This window comes from Pristiophorus japonicus, chromosome 9, assembly GCF_044704955.1.
Source record: "Pristiophorus japonicus isolate sPriJap1 chromosome 9, sPriJap1.hap1, whole genome shotgun sequence".
Taxonomy (NCBI): Eukaryota; Metazoa; Chordata; class Chondrichthyes; family Pristiophoridae; genus Pristiophorus; species Pristiophorus japonicus.
This window is the reverse complement of record NC_091985.1, coordinates 216435745-216453952: the sequence shown is the minus strand read 5'-3', so window position 1 is coordinate 216453952 and position 18208 is coordinate 216435745. Positions and strand designations below refer to the sequence as shown.

Sequence of the window (18208 nt, the reverse complement as noted above, 5' to 3'; positions counted from 1 at the left end):
CCAGCACTGAGCCCTGCGGCATTCCACTAGTCATTGCCTACCATTCTGAAAAGGATTCATTTATTCCGACTCTCTGCTTCATGTCTGCCGACCAGTTCTCTATCCACATCAGTACACTACCCCCAATACCATGTGCTTTAATTTTGCACATCAATCTCTTGTGTGGGACCTTGTCAAAGGCCTTTTGAAAGTCCAAATGCACTACATCAACTGGTTCTCCCTTGTCCACTCTACCAGTTGCATCCTCAAAGAATTCTAGAAGATTTGTCAAGCAGGATTTCCTTTTCATAAATCCATGCTTACTTGGACCGATCCTATCACTGCTTTCTATGTGCTGCTATTTCATTTTTAATAGTTGATTTCAACATTTTCCCCACTACCGATGTCAGGCTAACCGGTCTATAATTACCCGTTTTCTCTCTCCCTCCTTTTTTAAAAAGTGGTGTTACATTAGCTACTCTCCAGTCCATAGGAACTGACCCAGAGTCGATAGACTGTTGGAAAATGATCACCAATGCTATTTCTGGGGCTACTTCTTTAAGTACTCTGGGATGCAGACCATCAGGCCCCAGGGATTTATTGGCCTTCAATCCCATCAATTTCCCTAACACAATTTCCTGCCTAATAAGGATTTCCTTCAGTTCCTCCTTCTCACTAGACCCTCGGTCCCCTAGTACTTCCGGAAGGTTATTTGTGTCTTCCTTCGTGAAGATAGAACCAAAGTATTTGTTTAACTGGTCCTCCATTTCTTTGTTCCCCATTATAAATTCACCTGAATCTGACTGCAAGGGACCTACATTTGCTTTCACTAATCTTTTTCTCTTCACATATCTATAGAAACGTTTTCAGTCAGTTTTTATATTCGCAGCAAGCTTCCTCTCATAGTCTATTTTCCCTCTCCTAATTAAACCATTTGTCCTCCTCTGCTGTATTATAAAATTCTCCCAGTCCTCAGGTTTGCTGCTTTTTCTTGCCAATTTATATGCAACTTCCTTGGATTTAACACTATCCTTAATTTCTCTTGTTAGCCACGGTTGAGCCACCTTCCCCGTTTTATTTTTTACTCCAGACAGGGATGTACAATTGTTGAAGTTCATTCATGTGATCTTTAAATGTTTGCCATTGCCTATCCACTATCAATCCTTTAAGTATCACTCACAATCTATTCTAGCCAATTCATGTCTCATACCATTGAAGTTACCTTTCCTTAAGTTCATGACCCTAGTCTCTGAATTAACTGTGTCACTCTCCAACTTAATAAAGAATTCTACCATATTATGGTCACTCTTCCCCAAGGGGCCTCGCAGAACAAGATTGCTAATTAGCCCTTTCTCATTACACATCACCCAGTCTAGGATGGCCAGCTCTCTAGTTGGTTCCTCGACATATTGGTCTAGAAAACCATCCCTAATATACTCCAGGAACTCCTCCTCCATCGCATTGCTACCAGTTTGGTTAGTCAATCAATGTGTAGATTAAAGTCGCCCATGATAACTGCTGTACATTTATTGCCCGCATCCCTAATTTCTTGTTTGATGCTGTCCCCAACCTCACCTTAGATGGAGTCTATCTAAGGCTCCACGCGCCACAGGCAAAATGCCTTGCCCATTGTATTCCAGATTCCTCGAGATGAATGACAACATTCGTTTAGCCTGTTTGATTCCTTTTTTCACTGTCTACCTGCATTTAGAAAGTCATTTATCTGGGCACTTAAAACCCCTTTCTCCTCCACAGCCCCTAGCTTCCCACCATTTAGAAAATACTCTGATCTATCTTTATGAGGTCCAAAGTGGATCACCTCACTCTTGCCCATGTTAAATTCCCCCTTCCACTGTTTTTACTGCTCACTTAATCTCTCTATGTTCCCTTTGCTGCAATGATATGTCTTAATGCAATTATATAGGACCCTGGTAAGATCACACCTGGATTATTTTGTACAGTTTTTGTCTCCTTACCTAAAGAAATACATACTTAAGAACATAAGAATTAGGAGCAGGAATAGACCATTCAAACCCTCGAGCCTGCTCCGCCATTCAATGAGATCATGGCTGATCTTCTACTTCAACTCCACTTTCCTGCATTGTCCCGATATCCCTTGATTCCCTTAATATTCAAAAATCTATCGATCTCTGTCTTGAGTATAGTAAAACAATACGCCTCCACAGCCCTCTGGGGGAAAGAAGGCCAAAGATTCACTACCCTCTGAGTGAAGAAGTTTCTCCTCATCTCTGTCATGAATGGCCGACCCCTTATCCTGAGACTGTGACCCCTGGTTCTACACTCCCCAGCCAGAGGAACCATCCTCTTTGCATCTACCCTGTCAAGCAAGCCTTGTAAAAATGTTGTATGTTTCAATGAGATCATCTCTCATTCTTCTATACAGAGAATGTAGGCCTAGTCTACTCAATCTCTCCTCTGAGGGCAATCCCCCCATCCCAGGAATCAGTCTGGTGAACCTTCGTTGCACTCCCTCTGTGGCAAGTATATCCTTCCTTCGTTAAGGAGACCAAAACTGTACACAGTACTCCAGATGTGGTCTTAGCAGGGCCCAATATAATTGCAGTAAGATGTCTTTACTTTTGTACGCAAATCTTCATGTAATAAAGACTAACATACTATTTGCTTTCTTAATTGTTTGCTGTACCTGCATGTTAACTTTCAGTGATTCGTGTACAAGGACACCATGGTCCCTTTGAACACTAACATTTCTTTCACGATTTAAAAAATAGTCTGCTTTTCTGTTTTTCCTACCAAAGAGGATAACTTCAAATTTCTCCACATAATATTCCATTTGCCATGTTCTTTCCCATTTACTTAACCCCTCTATATCCCCTTAAAGCCTCTTTGCACCCTCCTCACAACTTGCATTCCTACATAGCTTTGTATCATCAGCAAACTTGGATATATAACATTTAGTCCTCTCATCCAAACTATTGATATAGATTGTGAATAGCTGTGGCCCAAGCACTGATCCGCGATACCCCACTAGTTACAGTCTGCCAACCTGGAAATTACCCGTTTATTCCTACTCTCTGTTTTCTGCCCATTAATCAATCCTTATTCCATGCTAGTATGTTATCCCCAATCCCATGAGCCCTAAGTTTGTTCAATAACCTCGTGTGGCACCTTATCGAATGCCTGCTGAAAATGCAAATACACCAAATCTACTGGTTCTACCTTATCTATTCTACTAGTTACAAACTCAAAAAACTTGTAACAAATTTGTCAAACATGATTTCCCTTTCATAAAACCATGTTGACACTGCCCAATCTTATTATTATTTTCTAAGTGCGGTTACCATGTCCTTAATAATAGATTGAGCATTTTCCCTACTACTGATGTCAGGCTAACTGGTCTGTAGTTCCCCGTTTTCTCTCCCCCCCTCCTTTCTTAAATAGCCAAGTTACCTTCCAACCCACGGGAACTGTTGTGGAGTATTAAAAATATAGCACTCACACAAGAAAGGTCTTTTAAAGAGAAAAGAGATGTTTATTAAAACCTGATATATCAAGGAAGAACTGGTTGCAAACAGTTCACTCGCTGTTTGCGCTGCTCCCTGTCTCACAGGACAAGCGGTGCAATTACATGTTTATAGAGCCGAAAAATATAAACTAGGTGGGGAAGTGTTCCATTTTCCACCTGTCCTCGCCCACCTACTACTAATACATTGGTTGATACAGGTTACAGGTAATTTCATTGGTACAGTAATTTCTAATGATTCTATTGGTTACAGTAATTTATAATGATTCTATTGGTACATTCAGTTCTGATAGCCGTTGCTAGGGGGACAGCCCCTGTGAGTTGTGTATGCCATCCTAAGAACATCTTCCTCGGCTTGTTATCTTTGGCAGAATCTGGTTATACTCTGCTTTAAAGAGGCCTTTGTGCCTATTATGACCTGTGTCTGGAACGCCATGGTCTTCTCTCGTTATTTCTGTAAGCTGTCTACATAAATCCTGGGGGAAGGCACAGAGGGGAGGGGGTTCTTATCTCCAAAGAGAATTTCACTGGCCTTAGTGTTTCAACTTAATTGCTGGGATGTGGGATTCAGCTATTCTACTATGAATGCATGTAAACTTGTCTCTCAATCTATCTTACTTGATATTTTAATTACACCATGTTACTTTTCCCCTAATTGAGGTTTTTTGCCCCTACAATCCCCCATTTGATCAGGTGGTAACCTCGAATACTCACCATGAACAACAATTTTCCTTTCCCTGCCTTTCCCTGTCTTAATTCGTGCGTCTCCCACCTCGGTTTCGTTGATCAGGCAATAGGATTGGGACAGCCACGATTCATCAGGTATTCATGCTGTCTTTGTGTTTGATTACCCCTTTTTGGATCTAACAAAGGCTTTCTGCATTCTTGGTTACGGGCCTTGGCCACGTCTTCACTCTGCATCTTTTGTATCTGCCTGCACATTCTCCACGAAGTATCAGCACCACTATTGCTGCACTAGGACTAACGCATGGAATATAATTCTAATTACTAGCTTGTAACTTTTCTTGGGTATGCCTCTCCTGTCTTTGCACTTGTTACATAGCATCACCAACCAACTCAAGGCTATTACTGTCTATGCTACCACTAGGGTATGTGAAAGGATTCTTATCCATGGATGTATAATCTCAAGTATCAAGGTGGGTTTTTCAGGTTATCCTTTATTTCACTGTCCAGTTCTTTGCCTTTATCCTTTAGCTCATAATATATTTTAATGTTATTTCTTAATAATCCTTTAAGCTCAGTTAAATCTTCAAGTAACAGGGGAATTGGTGGTGCTTGCTCTTCCATGTAATCATCAATATCTTGCTTAATCTTATCACTTATATTTATTGTCATTGTCTTTCTGGCGTGTATATATGTCATGTTTGCTCTTCTCACTGCCACTGACACTCTGGGAGTAAAGCAAAAGTTTTGCATTGTAAGGTTACCATTCAAGCCTCTGTAATCGTAGTTACCACACAATATTCTCCTTGCCCTTGATAGGCTTAATGTGTGGGTTCGGTTCGGGCAGGGCTTATTCCAATGACACATCCTTCCATAGTATTGTCAAACCCGCAGCTATCCTTGCTCCCATCTCCCATTGGGTGAGGGCATATAGTTAGGCTTCCTTCTCTCCGGCACCCAGATAAAGATATTCCCCTTTTATTTCCATTCTTTTTGATCTCATACTGGTCCATCGCAGATGTACTCTTCCCCTCGTATTATGTTTGTTTCCCCTCACATCCTCCTGTAACCGCATACACCCTCGTCATTCCTTTCAGGGTGCAGGCATCTAATGGCCCAGTGTGCTGTGCCATTTCTTTCAACTGGGTGCTATTTATCCAATCTGGACCTCGCCCGGTTTGTATATGATCCATATTGTGTCTCACCTGACCGATCAACCATCTCCCATAGGCATGACATGTGTCTCTTTTCCTGACCTCGGCATCGTCCTCTCATTCCTGCTTATTTAGCTCGTTAATTGTTCGTGCATGGCCTTCCAATACGGATATACCCTCCAGCAGTATTTTGGATGTTTTAGATCCTAACTCTGAAAATTCTATCTCTATCGCGGCCTGTTTCCTCATCTGTACCTCCATCATTCCCCTCAAACTATCTACTCCTGCTTGAATCGCCTGTATATCTAGTGCATTTACTAGAGAGGTCCCTGTACTTACTACTGTTAATACATCATTCCCTATAGGTCTCCTCTGTCTTCCTCCTTTGTGTCTCAGCTGCTTATGATACTTCCTTGCTCCTGATGTGTCACTAGCTTTTCTCAGGATTGTGTCGAGCAATCGTGTGTACAGCACTTTAGTCTTGGGGCTAAACTTTTCTGGCAGGTATAGGGCTGTTAAATTTATGCTCACAGGTAACATTTTATGCTGCACATTGTCAAATAACAATGTAGCTTCTGTTCCAAGTTTAACTACCAATCGCTTTCCCAAGGTTAATTCCCCTGGTTTACAATATTCAGGTAACATTTTGCTACCCACTGATCTTGTGGCTTCAAGATAAACGCACCTGACACTCGGATGCCGCCCCCTAGGGGCTGCTTTATGTAGTTGTTGTACCCTCTGGTGTGAGTATATGCTTCTGGGCCCCCTAGGGGCAGCCTTGTAGCTTGTCCTTGTAGACTCGTAAGGGCAGTGGTGATCATGCTTATATTCTGTTGATGAAAAACATCCTGGATATTCCAGATTTTTAGTTAGAGTCTTACCATTTCTATTTTAGCCGGATTGTTTGCCCCATTTCTCCGGACATGTACCCTTTTCCAGATTCATTTAATTATAGCCAGTACCCCTAATATTGCAAATATCCATCCTAATCCTCTAAAAAGTCCATCTGTCGTACCTTTATAGTATTTCAGCTGGGACCAGTGCTTCCATCGGCCCCTATCTTTCATATTCACGCAAGCACATGTATCTCCACTAATTAATACCTCAAATGGTCCACTCCACCTAGGTGCGAACCCTGGTTTCTCTGCCACTTCCTTAACCATTACCTTTGCCCCATCTAGGGGATTATAGCTGAGGTGGTTATCTCACCACCTTCGTTCTCTTCCTTCTGCCTTTCTCGGACCTTCTGTCACATACCTTTCAACTGCTCACTCAATTCGCTCACATACTTTCTGATTCTATTTTGTCATGGTCCTAATACTGGGCCCAGGTTTCAGATGTCCTCCCAGAATGCACTCCGAGACGCCCGTCTATTTTTGAGAATGAAAAGTGCCTAACTCTTACCTCGCGATTTTCCGAGTCCAGCAGGCCTGTTTCACAGTCAACACAGTGCAGCACAAGCAGCTGGGGGCGGAACTACAGCCCTGGGCCAAAAAGAGTGCCGGCAGCTGCGCGCATGCACAGTGGAGTCTGCGCACATATGCAGTAGCTCCTGGCCCCCAGGTTCTGTGTGCGTGTGCTGCAGGCTGTGTGGGAGGGGCCCAAAGCATGCAGACCCTAGCCCTGGTCGAATGGGCTCCTAGAGCAGGTGACCGACTATGCGGAGGAGGAGGAGATCCTGAGCTCGGACCTGGAGATGACAAACAAGAAAGGGAGAATTGCTGGCCATCGAGTGTTCCTTGGGACTGTCTCGGAAATGTTTGGAGGGGCGGGGGTAGGAGGAAAACAAAGAGATTGAGGGAAAGACGCGAGTATTGCTGCCTGCGTGTATGGGTTGCATGTGTTTGTTGCTGTGTGCAGTGCTGGAGGGCTCCCGGTGCTCCCAAATAGGAAAGTGTTATTTTTTATTTGTTGATTTATTGAATGATTTTTAATTTTTAAATTTTTTATTTATTGATTTATTTATCATTTATTATTGATGATGGTTCTTTATTTTTAAAAGTGAAGTGTTTAATGCTTTGGAAAATCCTCGAACTTCCCTTTCCCCCTATCTCTGGCTACCTGCACCTGATTTCTAAAGTCTCTGCAAGGTTTTTCAGAGCGTACAAAAGTGGACACTTACTCTGTTGTAACTTAGTTTGGAGTAACTTTTCACTGCCTAAACTTGCAAAAAAAGAGGTGTAAATGGCTGGTAACGTCCCCTTTTGGAAAAAAAAACCTGTACTAAAACTAAACTATACTAACTCACTTAAACTGCAATTTCTAAGATACTCCATATTAAACTAGTTGCTCCAAAAAAATAGAAGCAACTTGAGCCGAAACTTCAGCCCAAATAAACCACCCGGAGTCATCGGTAGGCTATGATGTGAGAAATTTTATTACAAGCATGCAGGGGACAGAACTCTAGCAAAGACTCTCTGATCGAACAATCGAACAGTTGTGACTGACAGCTGCTCAACCGTTGGTTCTGCCCATGTGACAGGCTAATGTTTATGCCCATGTCTCTTCCATAACTGGAACAGAATCTAGTACGCAGGCTTTGAAAGCTGCTTTCCGTTATCTCACTTTCTGTGGTTCTTCAACCACTGTATCTGAAGTCACAAGTTCAACTTATATTGTCCTTTGTTCTAAACTGCTGAAGCCTGTAGTTTTAACATTTTTCCAAAGTCCTTTTACACTTTCGCAGATAGCTCCCCACTTGCCCAGGAGTTTGACCTGATCCCTGAAGGTATTTCTAGATTGTTTCCAAAACTTTTAGTTTTATTTCTTTTTTTTTTAAGAAATCAGATTTAACTTTTTTATTTTAAATGTATCTCAGTATTTTGTTGTGCCTTTTCTTAACCAGTGGTACTCGAAACCTTCACAACAAAATTAACTCTTCAATGTTCCCATCCGAATTTCTGCTTCCCTTTTGTAGTATTTGTATTATTGTTGGATTACAAAATATCAAATATGGTAATACTGTTTTTTTTTAATATCAAACTTCTCATTTATGCTTACAGTTTCTCAGTGATTCACAGATCACAGAATACAAAGTACTTGTTTTATAATTATGTGCCTAAATTCTGTTTTAGAAGTTGCACGTTAAAAACTCCAATCCAAGTAGGAATAGCATACGTCGAAAATCTTTTGCTCTGTAACTTCAAGATATACTTTGTGATACAGTCCTTCATAAATTACATCTTTTAAAGCTTCAGTTTCTGACACAGTAGTTGTGTAATTTTATTAAAAAGGCTTCCAAACCCAAGATTTTCCAATACAACCAAAATGTTTATCAAGGCGAATCATCTGAAATATCTCAAAATCTCAATTCAAATATTGTACTGCCAATCTTTTATTTAAAACTTTTTTTTACTGAGATAGAAGCTTTCATGTCAAGGTTTTACACAAAGGAAAATGGAGGTGCACTTCCCCAAGCCTGCAGCCTCACAGGCTTTTTTTTTTAAGGCATTACAATTTCCCTTCTCCATTCTTATCTCATTCCTAGACTAAATTTATTGTCTTTCAACACAATGTAATCAATGATTACGTGTTTTCTTTTGACAAGTAAGTGAGGTGTCGAATTTCTTTATACTTTCTTAAAACTTCCCACATACAGGACAACACTACAAAGGGTTAAAAAAAACTTTCACTCTGTCTGAAAAAGTGGGTGGGGCTAAAACAAACAGACTGCTCCACCATTTCTTTAAACAGCTTTCAGACACATGAAAAATTCATTAATTCCCACCTCAAATATTCGGCAGTCAAAAATCACACATGTACTTTTCATTTTAAAGACAGACATTCACAAAAGTATTTTTTCATTCAACAAAGCTTATTAATTGTTTGGCCGGTTCTATTTTTGGATCCATCTGTCATTTAAGATAGTCACTATCAGGTTTTTTTATGGTCAACCGAAAAATATCTACTAAGCGAGCCATTTGGCCCCCAATCTAATGTATCTTTACACGCAATATTCAGGTTTTGGTACATCTGCCCTTATATCAGTTTCACTGTATTGTCAGATACAGAACATCTTCCCACTTTGTATCACCTAACCCCGGTGTTTATGGTCTCACCGACTTCTTATCAATATAAACTGTATCTCTAGATACTGATTGTCCCTCTACCCCTAGAGCCAGCAATCCCCATCAACACCCTTATCGATTTATCTGTACTCTAAGATATTAATGGTTCCTCTATCCAGTTCTCCTTGAACTTAGAGGCCACTTCTACATCGAGGCCTTATGATAGTGTCTATCGTGACTTCCGAATTCCCTCAAGTCTTTTACACCATAACTGACCTTTCACAGATTTAATGTACCCCAGGCAACAGGCACATCTCATAACGTCCTGCATCGGATTATGAGTGGTAGTTAACGATACTCACTCATGATGGATTCATATATGTTCATCTGTAGACTGCCTGTGGCATCCTGTTCATGACGCCAAAAATGTTGTGGAGTATTAAAAACATAACACTCACATTTTAAAGAGAAAAGAGTTGTTTATTAAACCCTGATGTATCAAGGGAGAACCGGTTGCAAACAGTTCACTCGCTGTTTGCTCTGCTCCCGGTCTCACAGGACAAGCGATTCAATTACATGTTTATAGAGCCGAAAAACAGAAACTAGGCGGGCAAGTGTTCCATTTTCCATCAGTCCCTGCCCACCTATTACTAATACATTGGTTGATACAGGTTAAAGGCAATTTCATTGGTAGTCATTTCTAATGATTCTATTGGTTACAGTAATTTCTAATGATTCTATTGGTTACAGTAATTTCTAATGATTCTATTGGCACATTCAGTTCTGACAGCCGTTGCTGGGGAACAGTCCCTATGTGTTGTGTATATCATCTGAGGAACATCTTCCCAGGCTTGTTATCTTTGGCAGAGTCTGGTTACACTCTGCTTTAAAGAGACCTTTGTCTCTATTATCTCCTGTGTCTGGAACGTCGTGGCCTTCTCTCGTTATTTCTGTAAGCTGTCTACATAAATCCTGTGGGGGTAGCGGGGGGGGGGGGGGGGGCACGAAGAGAATTTATCTGACCATAGTGTTTCAACTTAATTGCTCGGATGTGGGATTCAGCTATTTTACCATGAATGCATGTAAACTTGTCTCTCAGTCTTTCTTACTTTATATTTTAATTACACTAAATTACTTTTTCCCTAATTGAGTTTTTTTTTGCCCCGACAGGAACCATTCTAGAATCTATGGAATTTTGGAAGAGGACAACCAATGCATCCACCATTTCTTTCGCTACCTTTTTCAAAACATTAGGATGTAGGCCATCAGTTCCAGGAGATTTATCATCTTTCAGCCCCATTAAATTCTCCAGTATCATTTTTGTACTAATACTAATTTCTTTCAGTTCTTCATTCTCACTAGACCCTTGGTTCTCCAATATTTCTGGCAGGTTTCTTGTATCTTCATGAAAACAAGCACAAAAGTATTTGTTTAATTTCTCTGCCATTCCCTTATAACCCATTATAATTTCTCCTGTCTCCACCTGTAAGGGACCCACGTTTACCTTTGCTAATCTTTTCCTTTTCATATACCTATAGAAGCTTTTGCAGTCTGTTTTTATGTCTCTCACTAGCTTACTCATTCTATTTTCCCTTTCATCTATATTTTGGTCCTTCTTTGCTGAATTTTTAAATCTTCCAAATCCTCAGGCTTACTGATCCTTTTGGCAACATTATAAGCATCTTCCTTTGAACTAATATTATCTTTAACTTCTCTTGTTGGCCACAGTTGGACCACTATTCCTGTGGGGTTTTTATGCCTTAACGGAATGTATGTTTGTTGTAAATTATTAATTCATTATTTAAGTGATGGCCATTGCTTTTCTACAGTCATTCCTTTTAATGTATTTTCCCAATCTAACTTAGCCAACTCTGTCCTCATACCTACATAGTTTCCTTTGTTTAAATTTAAGACCCTAGTTTTGGATTTAATTAAAATCACTTTCAAACGTTATGCAAAATTCTATCATATTATGGTCACTCTTCCCTAAGGGACCTTTTACTATAAGGTTATTAATTAACCCTTTCTTATTGTACACTACTAGATATACAATAACCTATTCACTAGTTGGTTCCTCAACATACTGATTTAGAAAACCATCTGTATACCTTCCATGAATTCGTCCTCCACACTATTACTGCAAATTCAGTTTGCCCAGTCTATATGCAGCTTAAAGTCCCCCATGATTATTGTATTAACTTTGTTACATGTATCTTTAATTTCCTGATTCATACAGTGCCTTACATTACCACTATGGTTTGGGAGCCTATAAAGAACTCCCACCAATGTTTTCTGCCCCTTGCTATTTCTTGGCTTCACCCAAACTGATTCTACTTCATGATTTTACGAGCTAGGATCCTTTTCCTCTACTGTCTTTATCCCATCTTTTATTATCAGGGCTACCTCTTCTCCTTTTCCATTTTGCTATTGCTTCTAAAAGTTCCGTATCCTGGAATATTTAGTTCTCAACCATGGTCACTTTGCAACCACGTCTCCGTAATGCCTATTAGATTAAACTGATTAATTTTTATCAGCACTATTAATTCATCTATTCTGTTGAGAATGCTTCATGCATTCAGATATAGTGCCTTAAATTTTGACTTTTTTCTATTTTTCGCTAATGTCTCCTTAGTCAGTAATGCCCGATTACCTTTGTTATTCTCTCTGTCCCTTCCCGATACACTCTGCTTATTTTTACCCAAAACTCTGCTCTGCTCTACAGCCTTGACATGTCTCTTGTTGCTGTTTCTCTGTATCTACAGCGTGTTGTATTTTCCTGGATCTCCCCACCCCGCCTTCATTAGTTTAAAGCACTGTGTGTTGCTCTAGTTATTCAATTCGCCAGGACGTTGGTTCCTGCCCAGTTCAAGTCAAGCCCATCCCAATGGAACAGCTCCCTCTTTGTGTGAGTGAACAGCTCCCAGTGAAAAAAAAGGGTGGTAAGAGAAGGGATAACCAGCCGTGGATAACCAAGGAAATAAAGGAGAGTATCAAATCAAAGACCAATGCGTATAAGGTGGCCAAGGTTAGTGGGAAACTAGAGGATTGGGAAAATTTTAAGCAACAGCAAAGAATGACTAAAAAAGCAATAAAGGAAAAATAGATTACGAAGGTAAACTTGCGCAAAACATAAAAACAGATAGTAAAAGCTTTTACAGATATATAAAACGGAAAAGAGTGACTAAAGTAAATGTTGGTCCCTTAGAAGATGAGAAGGGGGATTTAATAATGGGAAATGTGGAAATGGCTGAGACCTTAAACAATTATTTTGCTTCGATCTTCACAGTGGAAGACACAAAATCCATGCCAAAAATTGCTGGTCACAGGAATGTGGGGAGGACCTTGAGACAATCACTATCATTAGGGGGGTAGTGCTGGACAGGCTAATGGGACTCAAGGTAGACAAGTCCCCTGGTCCTGATGAAATGCATCCCAGGGTATTAAAAGAGATGGCGGAAGTTATAACAGATGCATTCGTTATAATCTACCAAAATTCTCTGGACTCTGGGGAGGTACAAGCGGATTGGAAAGCAGCTAATGTAACGTCTCTGTTTAAAAAAGGGGGCAGACAAAAGGCAGGTAACTATAGGCCGGTTAGTTTAACATCTGTAGTGGAGAAAATGCTTGAAACTATCATCAAGGAAGAAATAGCGTGACATCAAGATAGGAATAGTGCAATCAAGCAGATGCAGCATGGATTCATGAAGGGGAAATCATGTTTAACTAATTTACTGGAATTCTTTGAGGATATAACGATCATGGTGGATAGAGGTGTACCGATGGATGTGGTGTATTTAGATTTCCAAAAGGCATTCGATAAGGTGCCACACAAAAGGTTACTGCAGAAGGTAAAGGTACGCGGAGTCAGAGGAAATGTATTAGCATGGATAGAGAATTGGCTGGCTAACAGAAAGCAGAGAGTCGGGATAAATGGGTCCTTTTCGGGTTGGAAATCTGTGGTTAGTGGTGTGCCACAGGGATCGGTGCTGGGACCACAACTGTTTACAATATACATAGATGACCTAGAAGAGGGGGCAGAGTGTAGTGTAACAAAATTTGCAGATGACACTAAGATAAGTGGGAAAGCGGGTTGTGTAGAGGACACAGAGAAGCTGCAAAGAGATTTGGATAGGTTAAGCGAATGGGCTAAGGTTTGGCAGATGGAATACAATGTCGGAAAGTGTGAGGTCATCCACCTTGGGGAAAAAAACAGTAAAAGGGAATATTATTTGAATGGGGAGAAATTACAACATGCTGCGGTGCAGAGGGACCTGGGGGTCCTTGTGCATAAATCACCAAAAGTTAGTTTGCAAGTGCAGCAGGTAATCAGGAAGGCGAATGGAATGTTGACCTTCATTGCGAGAGGGATGGAGTACAAAAGCAGGGAGGTCCTGCTGCAACTGTATAGGGTATTGGTAAGGCCGCACCTGGAGTACTGCGTGCGGTTTTGGTCACCTTTCTTAAGGAAGTTATACTGGCTTTGGAGGGGGTACAGAGACGATTCACTAGGCTGATTCCGGAGATGAGGGGGTTACCTTATGATGATAGATTGAGTAGACTGGGTCTTTACGCGTTGGAGTTCAGAGGGATGAGGGGTGATCTTATAGAAACATTTAAAATCATGAAAGGGTAGACAAGATAAAGGTAGAGAGGTTGTTTCCACTGGTAGGGGAGACTAGAATTAGGGGGCACAGCCTCAAAATACAGGGGAGCCAATTTAAAACCGAGTTGAGAAGGAATTTCTTCTCCCAGAGGGTTGTGAATCTGTGGAATTCTCTGCCCAAGGAAGCAGTTGAGGCTGGCTCATTGAATGTATTCAAGTCACAGATAGATAAATTTTTAACCAATAAGGGAATTAAGGGTTATGGGGAGCGGGCGGGTAAGTGGAGCTGAGTCCACGGCCAGATCAGCCATGATCTTATCGAATGGCGGAGCAGGTTCGAGGGGCTAGATGCCCTACTCCTGTTCCTAATTCTTATGTTCTTTTTGCCCAGTGCTGGTGCTATTGTGCATAAAGCAAACTCATGCGTCCCACACCAATCTTTGGGCCACGCATTTACTTTCTAATCTGCTTATCTCTACACCAATTGGCGTGTGGCTCAGGTAACAATCCAGAGATTATTACCTTTTGGTTTAGCTTTTTCATTTGGACCCCAACTCCTCTATCTCTTTGAGCAGAAACTCATTCCTAGTCCTACCTATGTCTTTGGTTCCTACATTATCCATGAAAACTGGATCTTCCCCTTCTGACTCCAAGTGTCTGACCCAGAGATATCCCAGGAAGGGTGCAGAATGTTCAGTGTCTGAGCTGCCCCAGGGAGAGGGGGGGTGGGGGGTGCCGTGTGTGATGTCCTTGTGGGGAGAATGAGATCAGTGTCTGACCCTGAGCTGCCCTCATTCCTCCTGCCCTAGGGGGCAGTCACGTTCCTCTCAGTCAGAGTTAATTGGATGGACAGCGTCATCTACTGGACACCGGCGGTATATCAAGGCACATCCTGTCCGGCTCCATCCTAGAGAAATCCAAAACGAACCTGCAGACTCAATTCATTTTATTCTCAATTGTTTAAAAAAGATTAGCTCCATTTGTTGTAGTTTTCAGTATTTCAAGAAAGCCCTTTAAAGAGTTAAGGATGGATGCAAACACAATCAGCATTATTTTTATCAGCCTTTTCCCTTGATTAATTGGTCAAATATCCAGAATATTAAACTCCAGCCCAGTTATAGGGAAATCAATATCAGCAGAAAGAAACCTCAACAGTCAGAATGAACACGATTTAATCTGGGATAACAGCAGAATCCAAACCCTGCAGTCACTTGTGAACTCGCTGGTGTCTCAGCAGGTTGGAGGAAGTAGTGAATTCCACCGGACATACAAGCCTCTCCCCAGTGTGAACTCGCTGGTGTGTCAGCAAGCGGGATGACACAGTGAATCCCTTGCCACACATGGAGCAGGTGAACGGTGTCTCCCCAGTGTGAACTCGCTGGTGTGTCAGCAGGTGGGATGAGGTAGTGAATCCCTTCTTGCAAACGGAGCAGGTGAACGGTCTCTCCCCAGTGTGAAATCGCTGGTGTCTCAGCAGGTGGGATGAGGTAGTGAATCCCTTCCTGCAAACTGAGCAGGTGAACGGTCTCTCCCCAGTGTGAACTCGCTGGTGTCTCAGCAGGCTGGATGACTGAGTAAATCCCTCCCCACACACTGAGCATGTGAACGGCCTCTCGCCAGTATGAACTCGCTGGTGCATCAGCAGCTGGGATGAGGTAGTGAATCCCTTCCCACACATGGAGCAGGTGAACGGTCTCTCTCCAGTGTGAACTCGCTGGTGAGTGAGAAGGTGGGATGAACAAATGAATCCCTTCCCACAGAGTAAACAGGCGAACGGTCTCTCCCCGGAATGACTGCGTCGATGAGTTTCCAGCAGGGACGGGAATTTGAATCCCTTCCCACAGTCCCCACATTTCCATGGTTTCTCCATGGTGCTGGTACCCTTGTGTCTCTCCAATTGAAGCCTCGTCCACACACAGAACACGTGTACGGTTTCTACCTGCAGTGAATGGTGCGATGTTTTTCCAGGCTGTGTAACTGGTTAAAGTTCCTACCACAGTCAGTGCACTGGAACACTCTCACTTGGGTGTGAGTGTCTTGGTGTTTTTCTAGTCACACTGATGTTTGAAATCTGTAGCCACAGACAGAACAGACAAACATTTCTCCTTCCACATTCAAAGGCCTGAGGTATCGAATGATTCAGTCAGATCTTGACGTGATGTTTGGTTAGTGTTTCCCGTCTGCAAATCCTCCCCTTCTATTACCCTGCAAAAATAATGTCAAGTACAGGACAGAAATTCAGAACAGATAATTCTAGATTTTATGGAAAATTCTTTCCTCTCTTGTTCCTTTAAAGCTGTCCCATACACTCTCCGTCTTCCTTGTGCTGAAATTCAAACACCTCGCATGTCTGAAGACAGCTTGTCCTCCGCTCCCAGTTTTCACCACCAACTCTGTCTGGGTTCAGTTCTACACTCACTGGTGCCCCTTCCTCTCCTCCCCTGAAGGTGCTGACTCTGGCTGGGTTCAGTTCTACACTCACTGGTTCCCCTCCCTCTCCTCTCCTGAAGGTGCTGACTCTGGCTGGGTTCAGTTCTACACTCACTGGTTCCCCTCCCTCTCCTCCCCTGAAGGTGCTGACTCTGGCTGGGTTCAGTTCTACACTCACTGGTTCCTCTCCATCTCCTCCCCTGAAGGTGCTGACTCTGGCTGGGTTCACTGGGATCCTAAAGCCCCGTCCACACATTGTTCTTTCACAAAGATGGCCACGCATGCGTTCTACTGCTCACTGAATCACGATGGCGGCGCACCAACTTGCAGCTTTCCTTTACAAAGATGGCAACCGTGAGCCTGGGGCTATTACCGCGAAAACGCCCCGGAGCTGCAAATCGGAGACCTGTTGTTTTTTAGTGCGGGTTGGTGGTCTGCACCAGGTGATTATGAAGCTCACCTGTCAAGTACATTACTCCCCTGCGCCCCGATGATTGAAATTCGACTCCAAACTATATGTCCGACCTCCTCCGCCTGCTCACACACCGCGGCCGCCTCTGATCAAGGTCACACTGCGCATGCTCCAAATACAGCCCACGCCTGCGCACTGGGCTACGCCAGTGAGACGACCTCCTGACGTCACAGGAAGGCGGCGGGAGGGCGCCCGTGCGCAGGCGCGAAGTTTAAAATAAAATAACCTAACCTGGCATTTGTTTATTTTGATAACATGATAAAGCGAAGAATCCGCTCATAAAACTAAATCGACTGCTGCAAACGTTTCATGAATTAATCGCGGTTTTTAACGGTCTCCCCCCCCCCCCAGTTGTCAGGGGAGACGCGTCAGGTTCGCCAGCCACAGACCGGACGTGACGCACAGACGCCGGAAGTGGGGGTTAGCAGTAGCGCCGGCGAGGCTGGTCCCGGCGGACAATGTCGGAGCGGAACTCTTTCACGGCAAAGGAGCCAAAGGTGGGCAGTGCAAACGTTACGCTCAAAGCTTCCCTGATAAAGTGCAACATCATCACCGACACCTGGGAGTCCCTGGCCAAAGACCGCCCTAAGTGGAGGAAGTGTATCCGGGAGGGCGCTGGGCACCTCGAGTCTCATCGCCGAGAGCGGCAGTAAACAAGTGCAGGCAGTGGAAGCAGTGTGCGGCAAACCAGTCCCACCCTCCCTTTCCTCCAACCACTGACTGTCCCACCTGTGACAGGGACTGTGGCTCTCGTATTGGTCTGTTCAGTCACCTGAGAACTCACTTTTAGAGTGGAAGCAAGTCGCCCTCAATTCCGAGGGACTGTCTATGATGATGATGGAGGCCCCGGGGACCGCGAGCGGGAGCGAGGCACTTCTGTGGGTCCAGCTGGAGGTGGGCGGAGCTGCAGGGTATACGTGTGGGACCTGTCCACACAGCGCTGGCAGGGGAGACCCAGTCTCCATCCCCGGCCCGGTGCTGAATTAACCTGATCTCGGCCGGTGTGCGGGAATAGGGACATGATTGGAGCTTGATGTCCCTGGACTGGGCTGGGGGGCTGCTGGGGTTTGCTAATCAGCCAGGATCGCTGCTCTTACTCGCTATTCAACGGCCCAAGAATTCAAGAGCATGGAGATTACGCTTGAACTGTATAAAACATGAGTTAAGCCTCAGCTAGAGTACTGCGATCAGTTCTGGTCACCACGTTACAGGAAAGATGTGATTGCACTGGAGAGAGTACCGAGGAAATTTATGCGGATGTTGCCTGGACTGGAGAATTTTAGCGATGAGGAAAGATTGGATAGGCCGAGTTTCTTTTGTTTGGAACAGAGGAGGCTGAGGGGAGACCTTATTGAGGTGTATAAAATTATGATAGGT

General features: G+C 43.1%; 1 protein-coding gene across 1 annotated transcript in view; it reads right to left on the bottom strand.

Annotated features, from left to right (window-relative positions):
- LOC139273674 (zinc finger protein 850-like) overlaps window positions 1-18208 on the bottom strand; it is a 179692-nt gene that overhangs the window by 76400 nt on the left and 85084 nt on the right. Inside the window, exon 4 of the mRNA XM_070890711.1 lies at window positions 15204-15722. Coding sequence (XP_070746812.1) covers window positions 15204-15722 — 519 coding nt within the window. The remainder of the gene's footprint in view (window positions 1-15203; window positions 15723-18208) is intronic.